We start from the raw sequence: 15884 nt of genomic DNA on the forward strand, positions 1-15884 counted from the left end.
ATTATGCGTATTTGTGTTTTTTATCTGAAAATGGTTGTCCTCATAAGATTAATTTGTCAGTTAAATTACAATTGCCGCTTTACTGCAGCCTGTCAAAAATTGTTACATGAAATTTGGCCTTTTTAAAAAAAAGTATGCATATTAAAGCTGAATCACATTGTCATCACTTAGGAGAATTACTTCTTACACTAGGATTATTATACTTTATTCATAAAATATCTAAAAGTACATTCCAAAACATTTCATCCTGCAATTGAACCAGCATTGGGAATTGTAACTATGGATTCTAGGCCTCCTTGTAGCTTGACCTAGTTTCTTTGGCAACATATTAAAGTGACTGCGTAAGCAGGCTCATTGCCCCATCTGACGCAAGGCAAGTACAGAAATCCAATAGGGCAGGTCATTTGTGGGTGTGCTACTGTAAGATGTTAGTTATCTTTTTCTTAAAAAGTTGAAAAAAAGTACTTTTTTGCAGATATGAAAGTAACCAAATAGAAGATTTCTAGGAACAAATAACTTTGTTTCTTTTTACTTTAGGAAAAGGGGGGAAGCTTTTTGACTTAAAGTCCTGCAGCATTATTAAATATTATCTCATATTAAAGTAAAACATTTCAGAGATTTGCATGTTACTTGATTGGTGGCAGTAAATGGTTTATCACTCAGATCCACTCAAAAACAACATTTTTACTGCGCCTGGTATTTGGGCAGTGAATTGCGCTTCATGCGACAAGAATGGAAATTTCTGGAATTTATCGCAGAATGTTGTGCAGTATCCACTTTTAAAATGTATTTAGCTGTAGCACTAGCTGACTTAACCTATCTATTTGCTATCTTTCCTTATCTGTTTCTATCAAGTCCATGTTTCTGACCTTAACTATCCATTAAAGTACCTTTCTTAATTGATTATATTCAGTATGATTTACGATAAAGCATCAAACGAGTGCCTACATGTAAGGAGACTTGATAAGTTTGTCTTTTGGGTATTTTATGTGTCATCTGTCTGTGCTATTTATGTTTGCACTCAGATTCTGGCCATTAACCGAGGGGAAAAATTGAAAATCCTGACAGTGAAGGTCAGCATTCCTGACAGAGTGAAAAATGAGTTCTGTAGATGGTGCGTCAATGAAAGGTCTGTATATGTATAAAGCTTAATGTTCAAACATACTTTGTACACTATCCCTATGAAATTTGTTACCTCTTCAGTTGTTCTCTTTCCCCTTGCACCCAAAACATTTAGGGAGGGAATATCTTTGAATATGAGCATATCTAATCTGGTTCCGGGCATCTGCAAATGCCAGGCACTAGTAAGTGTGCAGATTGACTCACCCTTTCATTCTCCCTCCCCACCTGCCTGTGAAAAAGTGCCTTGTACTTCTATAGGATGCAGTTAACAGGGGAGCCATTATGTAAGAAAACTGCATGGATGAAGCTAACACACCAAAACGCAGAAGTCAGACTGCCAATGCCGTATAAAGATTGAATGAGATCTAGAGATTCCGTACTTTTTTCTATGTATTGAAATGTGTCTAGTGATTAATTTCACTCTTTGAAACTGAACAGGAATTCAGCAATGCATTCTTTTAGTCCTTTGGATACCTTAATTCTGCTCAGTACTGAACTTGTTTAAATTTATATTGTACTTAGAAAGTCTTGAATTTATATAGCACCTTTCATGACAACTGGATGTCCCATAGCACTTTACAGCTATTGAAGTACTTCTGAAGTGTAGTCACTGTTGTAATGGGACAATGTAATAGGCACTGGGACTGTCAATTTGTGAGCAGCAAGCTCCCACAAACAGCAGTCTTATAAAAATATAGCTTATTTTTGCAATGTTGATTGAGGGATATCTACTGCTAGGACACTGGAGATAACTCCCCTCTTCCTCTTCGAAATAGTGCCATGGGATCTTTTATGTTCACCTAAGAGGGCAGACAGACCTAGTTTAATGTCTCATCCAAAAGATAGCAGCTCTGACAATACAGCACTCCCTCAGTATTGCACTGGAATATCAGCTTTGATTTTTGTGCTCAGGTTCTGAAGTGGAATTTGAGTCCACATCCTTCCGACTCAGGTGAGAGTGCTACCAACTGAGCAACAGCTGATACCTATTTAAACTTGCAGAGGTATGAGCTGAACTGAAATCTTATAAATTAGCATTTATGCCAGCGAAGATTTTTAAAGACATTTTAGAACAAGAAAAGACTTGGGGCTCCATATCAGATGTCTTTAATTCCATTTCTTTTTTGAGGTACTTATTTTGAATACTTATTCTATCATGTTCCATTTTAAATGTCATAATTTACTGAGTTTGTGTTCGTTTGTAGTATTGGACCCATAATAAATATCAGAGAAAACTTTAATAGCGGAGAGCATTTCTGCTGTATCTGTCCTAGTTAATGTAGCTGCAGTTTCTTCAAGTCGCTCATTAAAACTATATGGTGTTACCTCTGATGTCATCACTAGTGAATCTACAGGAACGTAGGATTCACCAGTTGGTGAAAAATCTAAGCCTACCAAGATCGAGTTTCTTCTGCCATCCTGAGCCTCATGATACAAGAATAATGGAGTTAACTAACCTAGCAATCTGTCATTTAGTCAACAACAAATCCAGCAATGACACAAGGAGAGTCCTAGTGGTTGAGAGCTTTGGAGACCAATGGTCTGACATTACCTTTTTCTTCACAAGCCTGTCACGCTTACTACATGTTGCACCTTTTCCATTACTTCAATGTTCTTTCTATAATTGGATGCAAAAGCACAATGTGTATTAATGGTCACATCCATGCCTTTGTCTTCAGTATTAAATAGGTGATGGAGACTGCTGACGCTCCAGGGGGCAGCCTCTTGAACTACAGATATCCTCTGTCACTGGGATGTACAGAGGACAGTTTTATTTCATACGTTGCTGTCCTCAGGAAAACAATACAATATTTGAAAAGAAAATAATTAATAAATGCTTGTACTAAACTACATGTTTGAACACTAATGTAGATGGAGACCACGTCACTTTGCAAGGCCTGAATTCATGAAACTCTTGAAGGATTCTGCTGAAGATTCATATAAACGTCTCATTTATCCACTTCTGTGCAGAGAGTTCAGGTGACAACTGTTTTCAAAATATTTTCAATTATTTTTCTTTCCTAAAAGCATTAAATCTTGCTGGGCAAAGTGCAATTGGCACTCATAACCATTCGGTATCTTGCGCATGGTAATCAGTAGGCCAATAGTAAGGAAATGAATCACAGCCAAGCTGGTTCTAAATTCCTTTTATTTTATTCCTTTCCAGCAGGAGTCACTGTGGAATGAACAAGAGCAGAAACACTAACCATATTTTCTTTTCTCATGCATACTAACTGCAATGTCACATTTTGGGATTTTTGACCATAAGTAATTTTGATTAAGTTATATGAAGTTGCTGCTAAATTAAGCTCTGCTCAACAAAGACTAAAAGCACAATAGGCAGCTTTTGAGAATATGCATTAGAATTCAATATGTAAAGAAGACTTTAAAAGGCATACAGGATCCTTGGCTTTATAAATAGAGGCATAAATTATAAGAGCAAGGAAGTAATGCTAAACCTTTATAAAACACTGACTAGGCCACTAATCTCTTTTCTTTGTACATGGCCAATTAACTTAAGTGTGCTATACCTTTAAATTATTTTGTGTGGCTGCATTCAGGTATTTTAAAGAGTTGGTTTGTGTGCAACCTATGCAATAATTTGTGGTTGCTACTGCACAGCTTAGTGGAACATTTAGCTAGGCCCCAGCTGAAGTAATGGAGTAGGAATCCTAGTAAACAAAAGATAGAAGAAATCAGTTCAAGGTTATTGGCTAACCTCAGAAGGAGTGATCATGATTAAGATTGAAGGGAAGCCTTTTGATCTAGTTGTCATACAAGTTTATGCTCCGACACAAGATCACAGTGAAGAGGAAATAGAAGCATTTTATGTTGATGTCCTGAAGTGTTATAATCAAATCAACTGATGTGGCAATTGTAATGGGCAACTTCAATGCTAAAGTCAGTGACAGAACATCAGGAATGCATGTCAGTCAACATGGCCTTGGATCAAGACATGAAAGAGGAGAGAGACTGATACAATTTTGTCAAGAAAATTGTTTACTGGTGGCAAACACCTTTAAGCAACCACAAAAAAGACTGTACACTTGGAGAAGTCTAGGTAATATGTTTCGAAGTCAAAGAGATTATGTGGTGGTGAAACCATGTTTTAGAAACAGTATAAAGAACATTCATATGTCTCCCAGCATGGATATAGATTCAGATCATTGTCTCTCAGTGGCAAAAATTAAGATGGAACTGAAAATACTAAAAAAGAAAAAGATGTGTGACCGTTTATACTTTGATATGCTGAAGAATGAGAACATCAATGAGGCATTCACTCTTAAAGAAAAAGGAACAAGTATGAATGTCTCAGGATTCAGGAAACAGAACAAACAGAGGTCTCAGAACAAAAAATAGAAAACAAATGGAAAATCATGAAAGCGAGTATTGCTGAAAAAAGAGACATGCTATCGAAGCTTTTCACCCTGCACTCATCGGGACAGCTACGCAAGATAAACCAAAAGTAAAGGAATCAACAGTTTATGCTGCATGAGAAGAGTGCTGATTGGTTGGCAAGTGGACTCTGGTAGAGATGGTGCCATGGAGAATGTAGCAGGGAACGGTAACTGCCAAGTTTTTCTTTCAAAGTCAAACCAGGCAGGTCGACTCTGGTCAAGGAATTGCCATGGAGAATGAACCAGGGAATGGCGGTCCCGCAAACTTTCGTTTAGTTGGCAAAGGCATAATGTGTGGACATACTCTTTTTGTCTACCAAAGACAGGGCCCTGTGTGTGACTTCGAGCATACGTAAGTGAGCAACACTGTGAGCCCAACAGATAATCTTAAATTGGTTTTCAGTGTAATTCTTAGCACAGTCAGGATTTTTAGTAAGCATTGTCCAATTGTGGAATCACATCTAATGTTGAACACTATGTTTTGAGTTTTGCAAGCACGGTTGGTTACGGTCAGTGCTTTGCCTGTTGTGAATTTTGAACAGCCAAAGGGACGTGCAGTTTGCTATGATCCGCCAGTCATTGGGATGGATGTAAAGCCCACATACCTGGAATCACACCAGCACTGGAATTTGTATACCACATTACCCATTTGTGTGATAGGCAGAACGCCTTTTTGGCTTGACGGCAGTATCCTGTTGGTGGAGAATACCACCGTGTTGCTACTGCATAGTAACAGCGTGCAATGGTTAGCCTCGCCTGCTGCTCAAATTTTTGAGACACCTTACCCTTTCAGTGTAATCTGAGGTAGACTGGGTGCTTTTCAAGGCCGAAATAGGCAGCCATAACCCATTCATGATTTTGCGCTATATACAGTGATCAATAACCTGATCAGGGTAGCCATTATCCCAGAGGATGGCTTTGATGCACCCTATTTCAGCACGGTGAGTAAATGCTCGGGCCCAACTTACAAGGTTGCCAATAAGGCCAATCTTATAGCACGTGGAAGTATACGAATCCCAATGTGTGTATTGACCAGTGAAGGTAAGCTTGCAGTAGAAATTGCAGATTTCTCAACTAGCACATCGAGGAAAGAGAGCTCATTTGCCTGCTTAATTTCAAAGATGAATTTGAGAGCAGGATGGAGCCCAGTTTCCACCCCTCTATCACCTTCACATGGTCCATCTCCGACACTTCCCTGCCCTTCCTTGACCTCTCTGTTTCAATTTCTGGTGATAGACTGTCCACCAATATTCATTACAAGCCCACCAACTCCCACAGTTAACTCATCCAAGGAGCCCATTAAGGTGCGGAAGGAAGTACTTGCTGCGGGTTCAAATATAGCAAACATATCATCAATGTATCGGAAGTATGCAAGGGGTAAGAGGTTAGGTGTCATTCCATCAAAAATGCGTTTCTTGTGGAAACTGACAAAGATCATTGCTGTTGCACGCTATTATGAAGCAGTAGCAACATGAGTGGTATTCTTTGCTGACAGGATGCTACCGTCAAATCAAAAAGACGTTCTGCCTATCACACAAATGAGTAATGTGGTATATGAATTTCAGTGCCAGTGTTACGCCAGGTATGTAGGCCGTACACCCCAATGACTAGTGGATCTTATCAAACAGCACGTCCCTTTGGCTTCACAACAGGCAAAGTACTGACCGTACCCAACCAGCGTTTGCTTGCAAAACTTAAAACACTGTGTCCAACATTAAATGTGATTCCGCGATTGGATAACATTTGCTTAAAAATCCTGATTGTGCTAAGAATTACACTGAAACAAGTTTAAGATTATCTGTTGGACTCAGTGTTGCTCACTTACGTATGCTGGAAGCCACATATGTTCACACACAGGGCCCTGTCCTTTGCAGACAAAAGGAGCATGTTCATGCATTACATCTTTCCAACTAAACAAAACCTTGGGGGACCGCCATTCCCTGGTTCATTCCCCATGGCAATGCATTGACCAATCGGAGTCAACCTGCCTGGTTTGAACGTGAAACAAAAGTCTAGCAGTTAACTGTTCTCTGCTGCATTCTCCGTCAAAGCCTCTACCAATCAGAGTCCAATTGCCAAACAATCAGCACTCTCTTCTCATGCAGTATAAATTGTTGTTTTCTTTACAGTTGATTTATCTTGTGCAGCTGTCCTGATGAGGCAAGATTAAAAGCTTCGATAGTACATATTTTTTTCCGCAATACTCAAGTTCTGTACTACCAAACGACTATATGCCTATGAAATCTTTTTAAAAATTCATTCAAGGGATATGGGCTTCACTGTCAAGGCCAGCATTTATTGCTCATCCCTAATTGCCCTTGAGAAGGTGGTGGTGAGCTGCCTCCTTGAACTGCTGCAGTCCATGTGGTTTAGGTACACCCATAGTCCTATTGGGGAGGGAGTTCCAGGATTTTGACCCAGCGACAGTGATGGAAAGGCGATATATTTCCAAGTCAGGGTGGTGCGTTTCTGGAGGGGAACTTCCAGGTGGTGGTGTTCCCATGTATATGCTGCCCATGTCCTTCTAGATGGTAGTGGTCGTGAGTTTGAAAGGTGCTGTCTGAGGAGCCTTGGTGTGTTTCTGCATTGCATCTTGTAGATGGTACACACTGTTGCCACTGTGCATCGGTGGTGGAGGGAGTGAATATTTGTCGATGGGGTGCCAATCAAGTGTTCTGCTTTGACCTGGATGGTGTCAAGCTTCTTGAGTGTTATTAGAGCTGTACTCATCCAGGCAAGAAGAGAGTATTCCATCACACTCCTGTACCTTGTTGATGGCAGACAGGCTTTGGGGAGTCAGGAGGTGAGTTACTCACTGCACGAATCCTAGCCTCTGACCTGCTCTTGTTGCCACAGTATTTATATGGCTAGTCCAGTTTAGCTTCTGGTCAATGGTAACCCCCAGGATGTTGATAGTGGGGGATTCAGTGATGGTAATGCCATTGAATATCAAAGGGCAGCAGTTAGATTCATTCTTGTTGGAGATGGTCATTACCTAGCACTTGTGTGGTACGAATGTTATTTCCCACTTGTCAGCCCAAGCCTGGATGTTGTCTAGGTCTTGCTACATTGGACTACTTCAGTATCTGAGGAGTTGTGAATGGTGCTGAACATTGTGAAATCATCAGTGAACATCCCCGATTCTGACCTTATGATGGAAGGAAGGTCATTGATGAAGCAGCTGAAGATGGTTGGGCCAAGGACACTACCCTGAGGAACCCCTGCCCTGGAACTGAGATGATTGACCTCCATTAACCACAACTATTTTCCTTTGTGCTAGGTATGACTATAACTCTGGAGAGTTTTCCCCCTGATTCCCATTGACTGCAGTTTTGCCAGGGCTCCTTGATGCCACACTTGGTCAAATGCAGCCTTGATGTTAAGGGCAGTCTCTCTCACCTCACCTTTGGAGTTCAGCTTTTTTGTCTATGTTTGAACCAAAGTGTAATGAGGCCGCGTGCTGAGTGGCCCCTGCGGAACACAAACTGGGTGTCAGTGAGCAGGTTATTGCTAAGCATGTGCAGCTTGATAGCACTGTTGATGACCGATTTCATCATTTTAATGGTGATCGAGAGTAGACTGATGGAGCGGTAATTGACTGGGTTGGATTTGTCCTGCTTTTTGTGCACAGGATATATCTGGCAATTTTCCACATTGCTGGGTAGATGCCAGTGTTGTAGCTGTACTGGAACACCTTGGTTAGTGATGCGGCAAGTTCTGGAGCACAAGCCTTCAGTACTGTTGCTGGAATATTGTCAGGGCCCATAGCCTTTGCAGCATCCGGTGCCTTCAGCCATTTCTTAATATCACATGGAGTGAATGGAATTGGCTGAAGACTAGTACCTGTGATGCTGGGGACCTCTGGAGCAGGCCGAGATGGATCACCCACTTGGCATTTCTGGCTGAAGGTTGTAGCAAATGCTTCAGAGTTATTTTTTGCACTGAATGCTGGGCTCTTCCATCATTAAGGATGGGGATATTTGTGGAGCCTCCTCTTCCAGTGAGTTTTTGATAAAGCCCCACATAAGAGGTTAGTGTGTAAAATTAAAGCACATGGAATTGGGGGTAATATATTGGCATGGATTGAGAATTGGTTGGCAGACAGGAAAGATAGAGTAGGAATAAATGGGTCTTTTTCGGCTGTGACTAGTGGGGTATTGCAGAGGCCAGTGCTTGTGCCCCATCTATTCACAATATATATCAATGATTTGGATGAGGGAACGAAATGTAATATTTCCAAAACAAAAATATCTGGAAAAACTCAGCAGGTCTGACAGCATCTGCAGAGAGGAATACAGTTAACCTTTTGAGTCCGTATGATTCTTCACCAGAACTAAGGAAAAATAGAAAAGAGGTGAAATATAAGCTGGTTTAAGGGTGGGGGGGTGGGACAGGTAGAGCTGGATAGAGGGCCAGTGATAGGTGGAGATAACCAAAAGATGTCATAGACAAAAGGACAAAGAGGTGTTGACGGTGGTGATATTAGCTAAAAAATGTGCTAATGGTGACATTAAGGGTAGAAAACAGGACGAACAAGGGACAGATAACCCTAGTGGGGGTGGGGTGGGGGGGAAGGGATCAAAATAGGCTAAAAGGTAGAGATAAAACAATGGATGGAAGTACATTTAAAATGGAAATAGGTGGGAAAAGAAAAATATATATAAATTATTGGCAAAGGGGGGGATCGGAAAGGGGGTGGGGATGGAGGAGAGAGTTCATGATCTAAAGTTGTTGAACTCAATATTCAGTCCAGAAGGCTGTAAAGTACGTAGTCGGAAGATGAGGTGCTGTTCCTTCAGTTTGTGTTGATCTTCACTGGAACATTGCAGCAGGCCAAGGACGGACAAGTGGGCATGAGAGCAGGGTGGTGTGTTGAAATGGCAAGCGACAGGGAGGTCTGGGTCATGCTTGCGGACAGACCGAAGGTGTTCCGCAAAGCGGTCACCCAGTCTGCGTTTGGTCTCTCCAATGTAGAGGAAACCGCATTGGGAGCAGCGACATAATATTTCCAAGTTTTCTGACGACACGAAAATTGGCAGGAATGCGAGTGGTGAGGAGGGTGTTAAGAGGCTTCGAGTGGCAAGGTTGAGTGAATGGGCAAAGACATGGCAGATGCTGTATAACGTGGATTAGTGTGAAGTTATCCACTTCGGTTGGAAAAACAGAATGGCAGAGTATTGTTTAAATGGTGATAGATTGGCAGATATTAATGTACAAAGGCACCTGGGTGTCCTTGTACACCAATCACTGAAAGCAAGTATACAGGTGCAGCAAGCAGTTAAGAAGGCAAATGGTATGTTGGCCTTCATTGCAAGAGGACTTGAGGACAGGAGTGAGGATGCCTTACTGCAGCTGGACAGGGCCTTGGTGAGACCACACTTGGAGTATTGTGTGCAGTTTAGGTCTCCTTACCTAAGAAAGGATGTACTTGCCATAGAGGGAGTGCAGCGAAGGTTCACCAGACTGATTCCTGGGATGGCAGGATTGTTGCATGAGGAGAGATTGGGCCGACTAGGCTTGTATTCACTGGAGTTTAGAAGAAGGAGAGGGGACCTAATTGAAACATATAACATTGTGACAGGGATGGACAAACTGGATGCAGGGATGATGTTTCCTCTGGCTGGGGGGGGGTCTAGAACAAGGGGTCACAGTCTCAGGATACGGGATAGCCATTTAGGTCTGAGATGAGGAGAAACTTCTTCACCCAGAGGGTGGTGAGCCTGTGGAGTTCTCTACCACAGAAGGCTGTGGAGACCAGGTCACTGAATATATTTAAGAAGGAAATAGATAGATTTCTAATCTCTAAAGGCATCAAGGGGTATCGAGAGAGAGCGGGAATATGGTGTTGAGGTGCAGGATCAGCCATGATCACATTGAATGGCAGAGCAGGTTCGAAGGGCTGAATGACCTCTTCCTGCTCCTATTTTCTATGTTTCTGGTGTACAACATGCTGCAAAGGAAACACTACCTAAATGGAAAAGACAAAAGAGTGGATGACAGATGAGATACTAGCAAAGATGACAGAAAGGGGAAAGAAAAGAAACACGCCTGAGTAGGATGAAATTGAAAACAAAGTAAAGAATGCATGTAGGGAGGCTAAAGAGAAATAGGATAATGAGATGTGTGATGAAGTATTGGAGCTGGAAAGAAATCACAAAACAAGAGTTATGCACCAGAAGATGAAATCTTTGACAGATAGAAAGTAAAGGATAATTACAGATAGTGGGTACATAAAAGACAAAGATGCTAAAATATTGTTTAAAGGTATGCAGTAGCAAAAAGATGGACAGAATATTTAAATGAATTGTACAATGACCCAAATCATGTGGATCCCTCGAGATAGAGGCAAACGATGAACCAAGCATTGATATCAAGAGGTAAAGAATGCTTTGAAATTGATGAGTACAGGAAAAGCTCCAGGCATTGATGAAGTAACAACAGAAAATCTAAAAGCCCTTCGAGAAACTGAATTGGAAGTGATAACTGAAATTTGTGATCCAATATGTACCAAAGGATGCATTCTGAGTGACTTGAGATGTTCATTTATTTGTTAGGAAACCTAAAGCAATGGAGTGCAATCATTTTAGAATTACAAGCTTAATGAGTCATCTCACTAAAGTGACCTAGAAATTCATAAAAGAGAGAGGTAATAATACACTTGAAGCAGAAATTGGTGAAACGCAGCCTGGATTTAGACTCGTGTAGGAACAAGAGACTGAATATTTAGCCTAAGAACAATCTCCAATAAATATCTAGATGTAAACGAGAACATTTACATCTGCTTCACAGACCATGAAAAGGCGTTTGATTGTATTTATCACCAAAAGCTAATTGACGTGCTGCTGAAATGGGACATTAACAAGTAAGATGTGAAATTTATCCAGAGCCTAAATTGGAACCAAATAGGGAGCATCAGGCTAGAAGAACAATCAGATATGTTTCAAATGAAGAGAGAAGTACGATAAGGCTGTTATACTGTTACCAAAATTATTCAATCTGTACACACAACAAATATTCAGCGAGTCTGGTGTCTATCTAGCAGTAAAGATTGGAGGCACAGCGACACAATGTGATTTACAGATTCAGAAGAGGCACTACAGAATATTGTAGATCAAGTAAAATCTAGAAGCTTAGAATATGGGTTGAGTATGAACACCAAAAAGATGCAAACAGTAGTATTCAGAAGGAATACCTCAAAAGAAACAAGTGAAGATTGAAGTGGATGGTGTCACACTGGAACAAGTAGATAAGTTTGTCTACTTAGGGCAAATGATAACAAAAGATGATAGATGCGATGCCGAAGTCAGAAGGAGGATAGAGATGGCCAGAAGTAATTTTGCGAAGATGAAGAATGTATTAACAAGAAGAAAACTCAAGCTTTTAACAAGGAAAAAACTCATGCTAGATTCTATCTATTTTCCTGTATGCCTCAGAAACCTGTGGAAGAAAATAAAGGCTTTTGAAATACGGATGCTAAGACATATGCTTAAAATTCCATAAACAGAGCATAAGACAAATGAAGAGGTACTTGAAATTGTAAGAGCAAGAATAACTCTTTAAAAAGGGACATCTAGAAAAGAAAATGTCAGTATTTCGGCTATTTGATCAGTTAAAAAGCTACAGAGATCTCTGCTGGAGGGCAGCAGAAAGAAGGGATGACAACGCTTAGTTGGATGACAAATGTCATAGAGTGGTTGCAGACAAGCTACAGTGGATGTTTGAGGATGACTCAAGACAGACGAGTGTGACATACCATAACAGCAGATCTGGTAGGAGTACCTACAAGCAGGGATAGAGAGAGAGAGATAGAAGGTTAGATCCCAGACCCGGATTTTTATAAATTCGAGTTTTACAATTGCAGGACATTGCTATACTTGTGATTGACATTCTTCTCACAGACACTTTTTGGACACTATCTGGATGAATGAAGATAAATACTGAAATTATGTTGAGCAATTAAGAATAAAGAAGTGCAAAATATCATGTTAATGTGAATTCTGTTTTATTTGGATAACTAATGGAGTTAAGACTTTGCTTATCTTTCTTTTAAGATCCCGTTTGAGCTCAGATGCTGAGAAGGAATCTATTGCAATGTTTGGGAGAAATCTTCGACAGCTTCTTTTGATTAATCCTGTTCGTGGCCGGGTTCTGATGGGGATTGATCCTGGTTTTAGGCATGGCTGTAAAGTATCAATCATTTCAGCTACAAGTAGGTTTCTCTCTTTGCTTAGGAGTGATTTGGTTCGGTAGAATATATGGATATATGTGCACTTTTTACTCTGTTTGGCATATGCTACAATGTAATAACACTTCGTTTACAATCTTTAAGAAGTTGCTAAGGATACAAAATGGCCCAATGACTCCCTTCAGCATGATGCACCATAGGATGGTCAGCTATCATTTGCAACTGTAGTTTATCTTGCACTGCACTTGGATCTTCACTGTGTTATGACTCCTGTGGGGGAAACGTTACTAAAATAACTAAGTTTACCAAACAACCCCCAATTACCAACAAGATCTCACTTTTTATAACTTTTACTTTAACAAATCAAAACCAATGCAAATTAAACATCATTACAGGCAAATAATACTTCAAATAAAAAGGTAAATTTCACTTTAAATAGTCAATACGAAAATGTCTTACACAACCACAAGCACCCACATCACTCTCCGCAGACCTGTGGCACCACGTGTAGTCCCAAAGTTCACTAACTCAGCCTCTGGTACATACGATCCTGCATTTTCCCACTCCTTGATTCGGCCCTCGAGCCATGTTCGTTGGCAGCCGCGTTTCATCTGAGGTCCCTGGAGACTGTCGTCACCTGGACGGCACACTCCTGTAGAACCTCCTTAGCTAGGCTCACAACAGTGTTGATGGCACAGATTCCCCAGGGACTCCTTTATCTGAACCCTCTAATAAACCCTGTTAAACGATCTGTTTGGCTCTGACAAAGTTGAAGCAGCAGCAGTAAAATTGTCCATTTCACAATCCCTGCTCTGACCCTGTCTTCAGATTTCTGTTGTCTTCAACTGTATCTCATGTGTGCCCACGCACTCACACACTCTCACACTCACACATACTCTCTCACACTCACACATACTCTCTCACACTCTCACTCCTTGTAAATATGCCTTTTCTGTTCTCCCCTATGTTGCAGCTCTCCTTTGGGTCTGACCACATGCTTTCGTATATTAGCTTCCTTTTGGTATTGCGTCCAGGTCAAGGGTCGCCAGGTCCCATGGAGCAGTATTTTTTATTATTCGAGAAAATTACAGTTAATTCCTTTGCAATTGAAACATTCATAAAAACCAATTACAGATTCCCTATGCATTTTTAAAAAATTACAAATTTTCCTTACTGTACTGCTTCTGGATCAAAGGTCATCATAACTGTCATGAATATGTCAAGTAGATTCTAGCTGCTCCCACATCATCACTCTCGTTGGGATCAATTAACTCAGCATCAATAAGGGATCTTCCTATAATATGTAGCACAGGACCATCCAGTATGGTACAATTTGCCTGCTGAGCCGTTGAGATGCCCCACATATGCTTTAATAACTTAATGTTGATGCTTTTGAAAATTTCTATCTCCATAACTTTTGGCACTGTAAACATAAAATTGGTTATCCTTGACTGCCACTGATGGTTTTAGAATGAGACTGCTTGTTGGCCCTGTTGAGGTTTCGTTTTATGCTAATGTGTAATGTGAAAGTGCCTGAAAGGTAGGAATTTGAGCAAGATTCATGACAAATTATTAGAACATTGTTACAAATACCTGATCTTATGACTCATAGATTTGAGGAGTATAACCTTTAGTTGGGGGATTGAAACTTTTCAGTGTAAGATAAATTAAAACACCTGGTTTGAGAAGTTGATAAATAAACCTTAAGTAATTGCAAATCAAAGGGTGAACTACATTTAATTTCTAAGGTCATAGTGGGAAGTATTGGAAACTAAACAATGGGCTACCTCTTTGAGCTTCTTGTTGGAAATGGAATGTCTACAGCTGCCTCAATAAGGTGCTTAAATTATTCATATTGTTTCCCAGGACAAAGGAAAGGTTTGGGATTGGTGATAATTAGTTTAAATCTCTATCTGGGACACCCCAGGCATGCCATGCTGCTGGAGGAATAGATTGCAGGGAGCAATTTTTTTTGGTTTTGGGTTTTGACTATGCGATTGCTCACAGAAGCAGAAGCAGTTGAAGTCAGCCTAGGAGCAGCTTTGAGACAAGCAGACAGATAATCTGCCAAGAGCTGTGGACCATTAGAAAAGGGCTATCAGGAACCAAGAGTGTTTTTGATTTGAAGTCACTAAGCAGGAATCCAGTGAAGCCCATGCTTGAGCTGGGGAGTCTACAATCATGAGGTGTCGAAGGAGAGTTGGAGGGTTTGCCTAGCCCGATGCTGACGAAAGGACCCCAAGAAATCCCCTACCTCAGAGAAAAGTGGGAACTCTGAGGAGAATCGAAGTGAATTGAAGAGAGCTGTGGCACACCTTGGTTTGGTCCCAGGAATAAGAAACTCTCAAGATCCTGTAAAGTATAGGTTCCTACAACACATGGACTGCAGCACACCTCCACTTTTTCGAGGGCAATTAGAGATGGACAATAAATGCTGGTCTAGCCAGTGACACCCACATCCCATGAACGAATAAAAAAAACTCTCCGATTTATGAAATATGGTTTTAAGCTATTAGTACCTGTTTTGTTTAGTACAGGAAAAGTTTTTGCTTAAAACGTGAAATCTTATGCCGTAATTCTTTCAGTTCATAACTGGGAATTTGAATTTCTTTTGTAAAAGTTACTGGTCTCTACCAAGATCCTAACAATATTTACTTAAAGAGAAATTCCAGCTTTAATCACTGTTTTCAAGATTGGAAATTAAATCTGTGGTAAACAATGCTACTTTGCAAAGATATGAGGGTATCAAAGTGCTTTGTGAATTTAAGAATTCCAACTAAATTTAAATATGTGGTAATTGTGGATTCTTCCTGTTTGTTCACTGGGTTTGAGCAGAATTCCCTGAGAAGGCTACACATAAACAGACTGGCACAACTCAGTTGAGAATTGTTTAAGCCCTTTGTGAGTTAAATTATGCATTCAATTGATACCCCATGGAGCATCCTCAATATAATAAATATACGAGAATGATTATACAGCAAAATTTTCAACTGAGATAATTTAATACTGAAGGTCCTATGCCAAAAAGTAAATAGTTCTTGATGCATCTCAAAGTTATGACTAATAAAGATGTGCCTAAATTGAGGATACATTATGAAAAGCTGTAGTCTACAGCTTGTATCCCCGTAATGCATTGATCTCCTCACTCACTGAAAAGTAATAAGCAGCCAGAATTGCTA

General features: G+C 40.5%; 1 protein-coding gene across 2 annotated transcripts in view; it reads left to right on the forward strand.

Annotated features, from left to right (window-relative positions):
• Nucleotides 1–15884, forward strand: part of srbd1 (S1 RNA binding domain 1) — a 283354-nt gene that overhangs the window by 47158 nt on the left and 220312 nt on the right. For both annotated transcript variants that reach the window (XM_078557178.1, XM_078557179.1), the window contains exons 11-13: nucleotides 1026–1129; nucleotides 2995–3102; nucleotides 12572–12729. In XM_078557178.1, the coding sequence (XP_078413304.1) occupies nucleotides 1026–1129; nucleotides 2995–3102; nucleotides 12572–12729 (370 nt within the window). The remainder of the gene's footprint in view (nucleotides 1–1025; nucleotides 1130–2994; nucleotides 3103–12571; nucleotides 12730–15884) is intronic.

Source organism: Cetorhinus maximus, chromosome 14 (assembly GCF_964194155.1).
Source record: "Cetorhinus maximus chromosome 14, sCetMax3.hap1.1, whole genome shotgun sequence".
Classification (NCBI taxonomy): domain Eukaryota; kingdom Metazoa; phylum Chordata; class Chondrichthyes; order Lamniformes; family Cetorhinidae; genus Cetorhinus; species Cetorhinus maximus.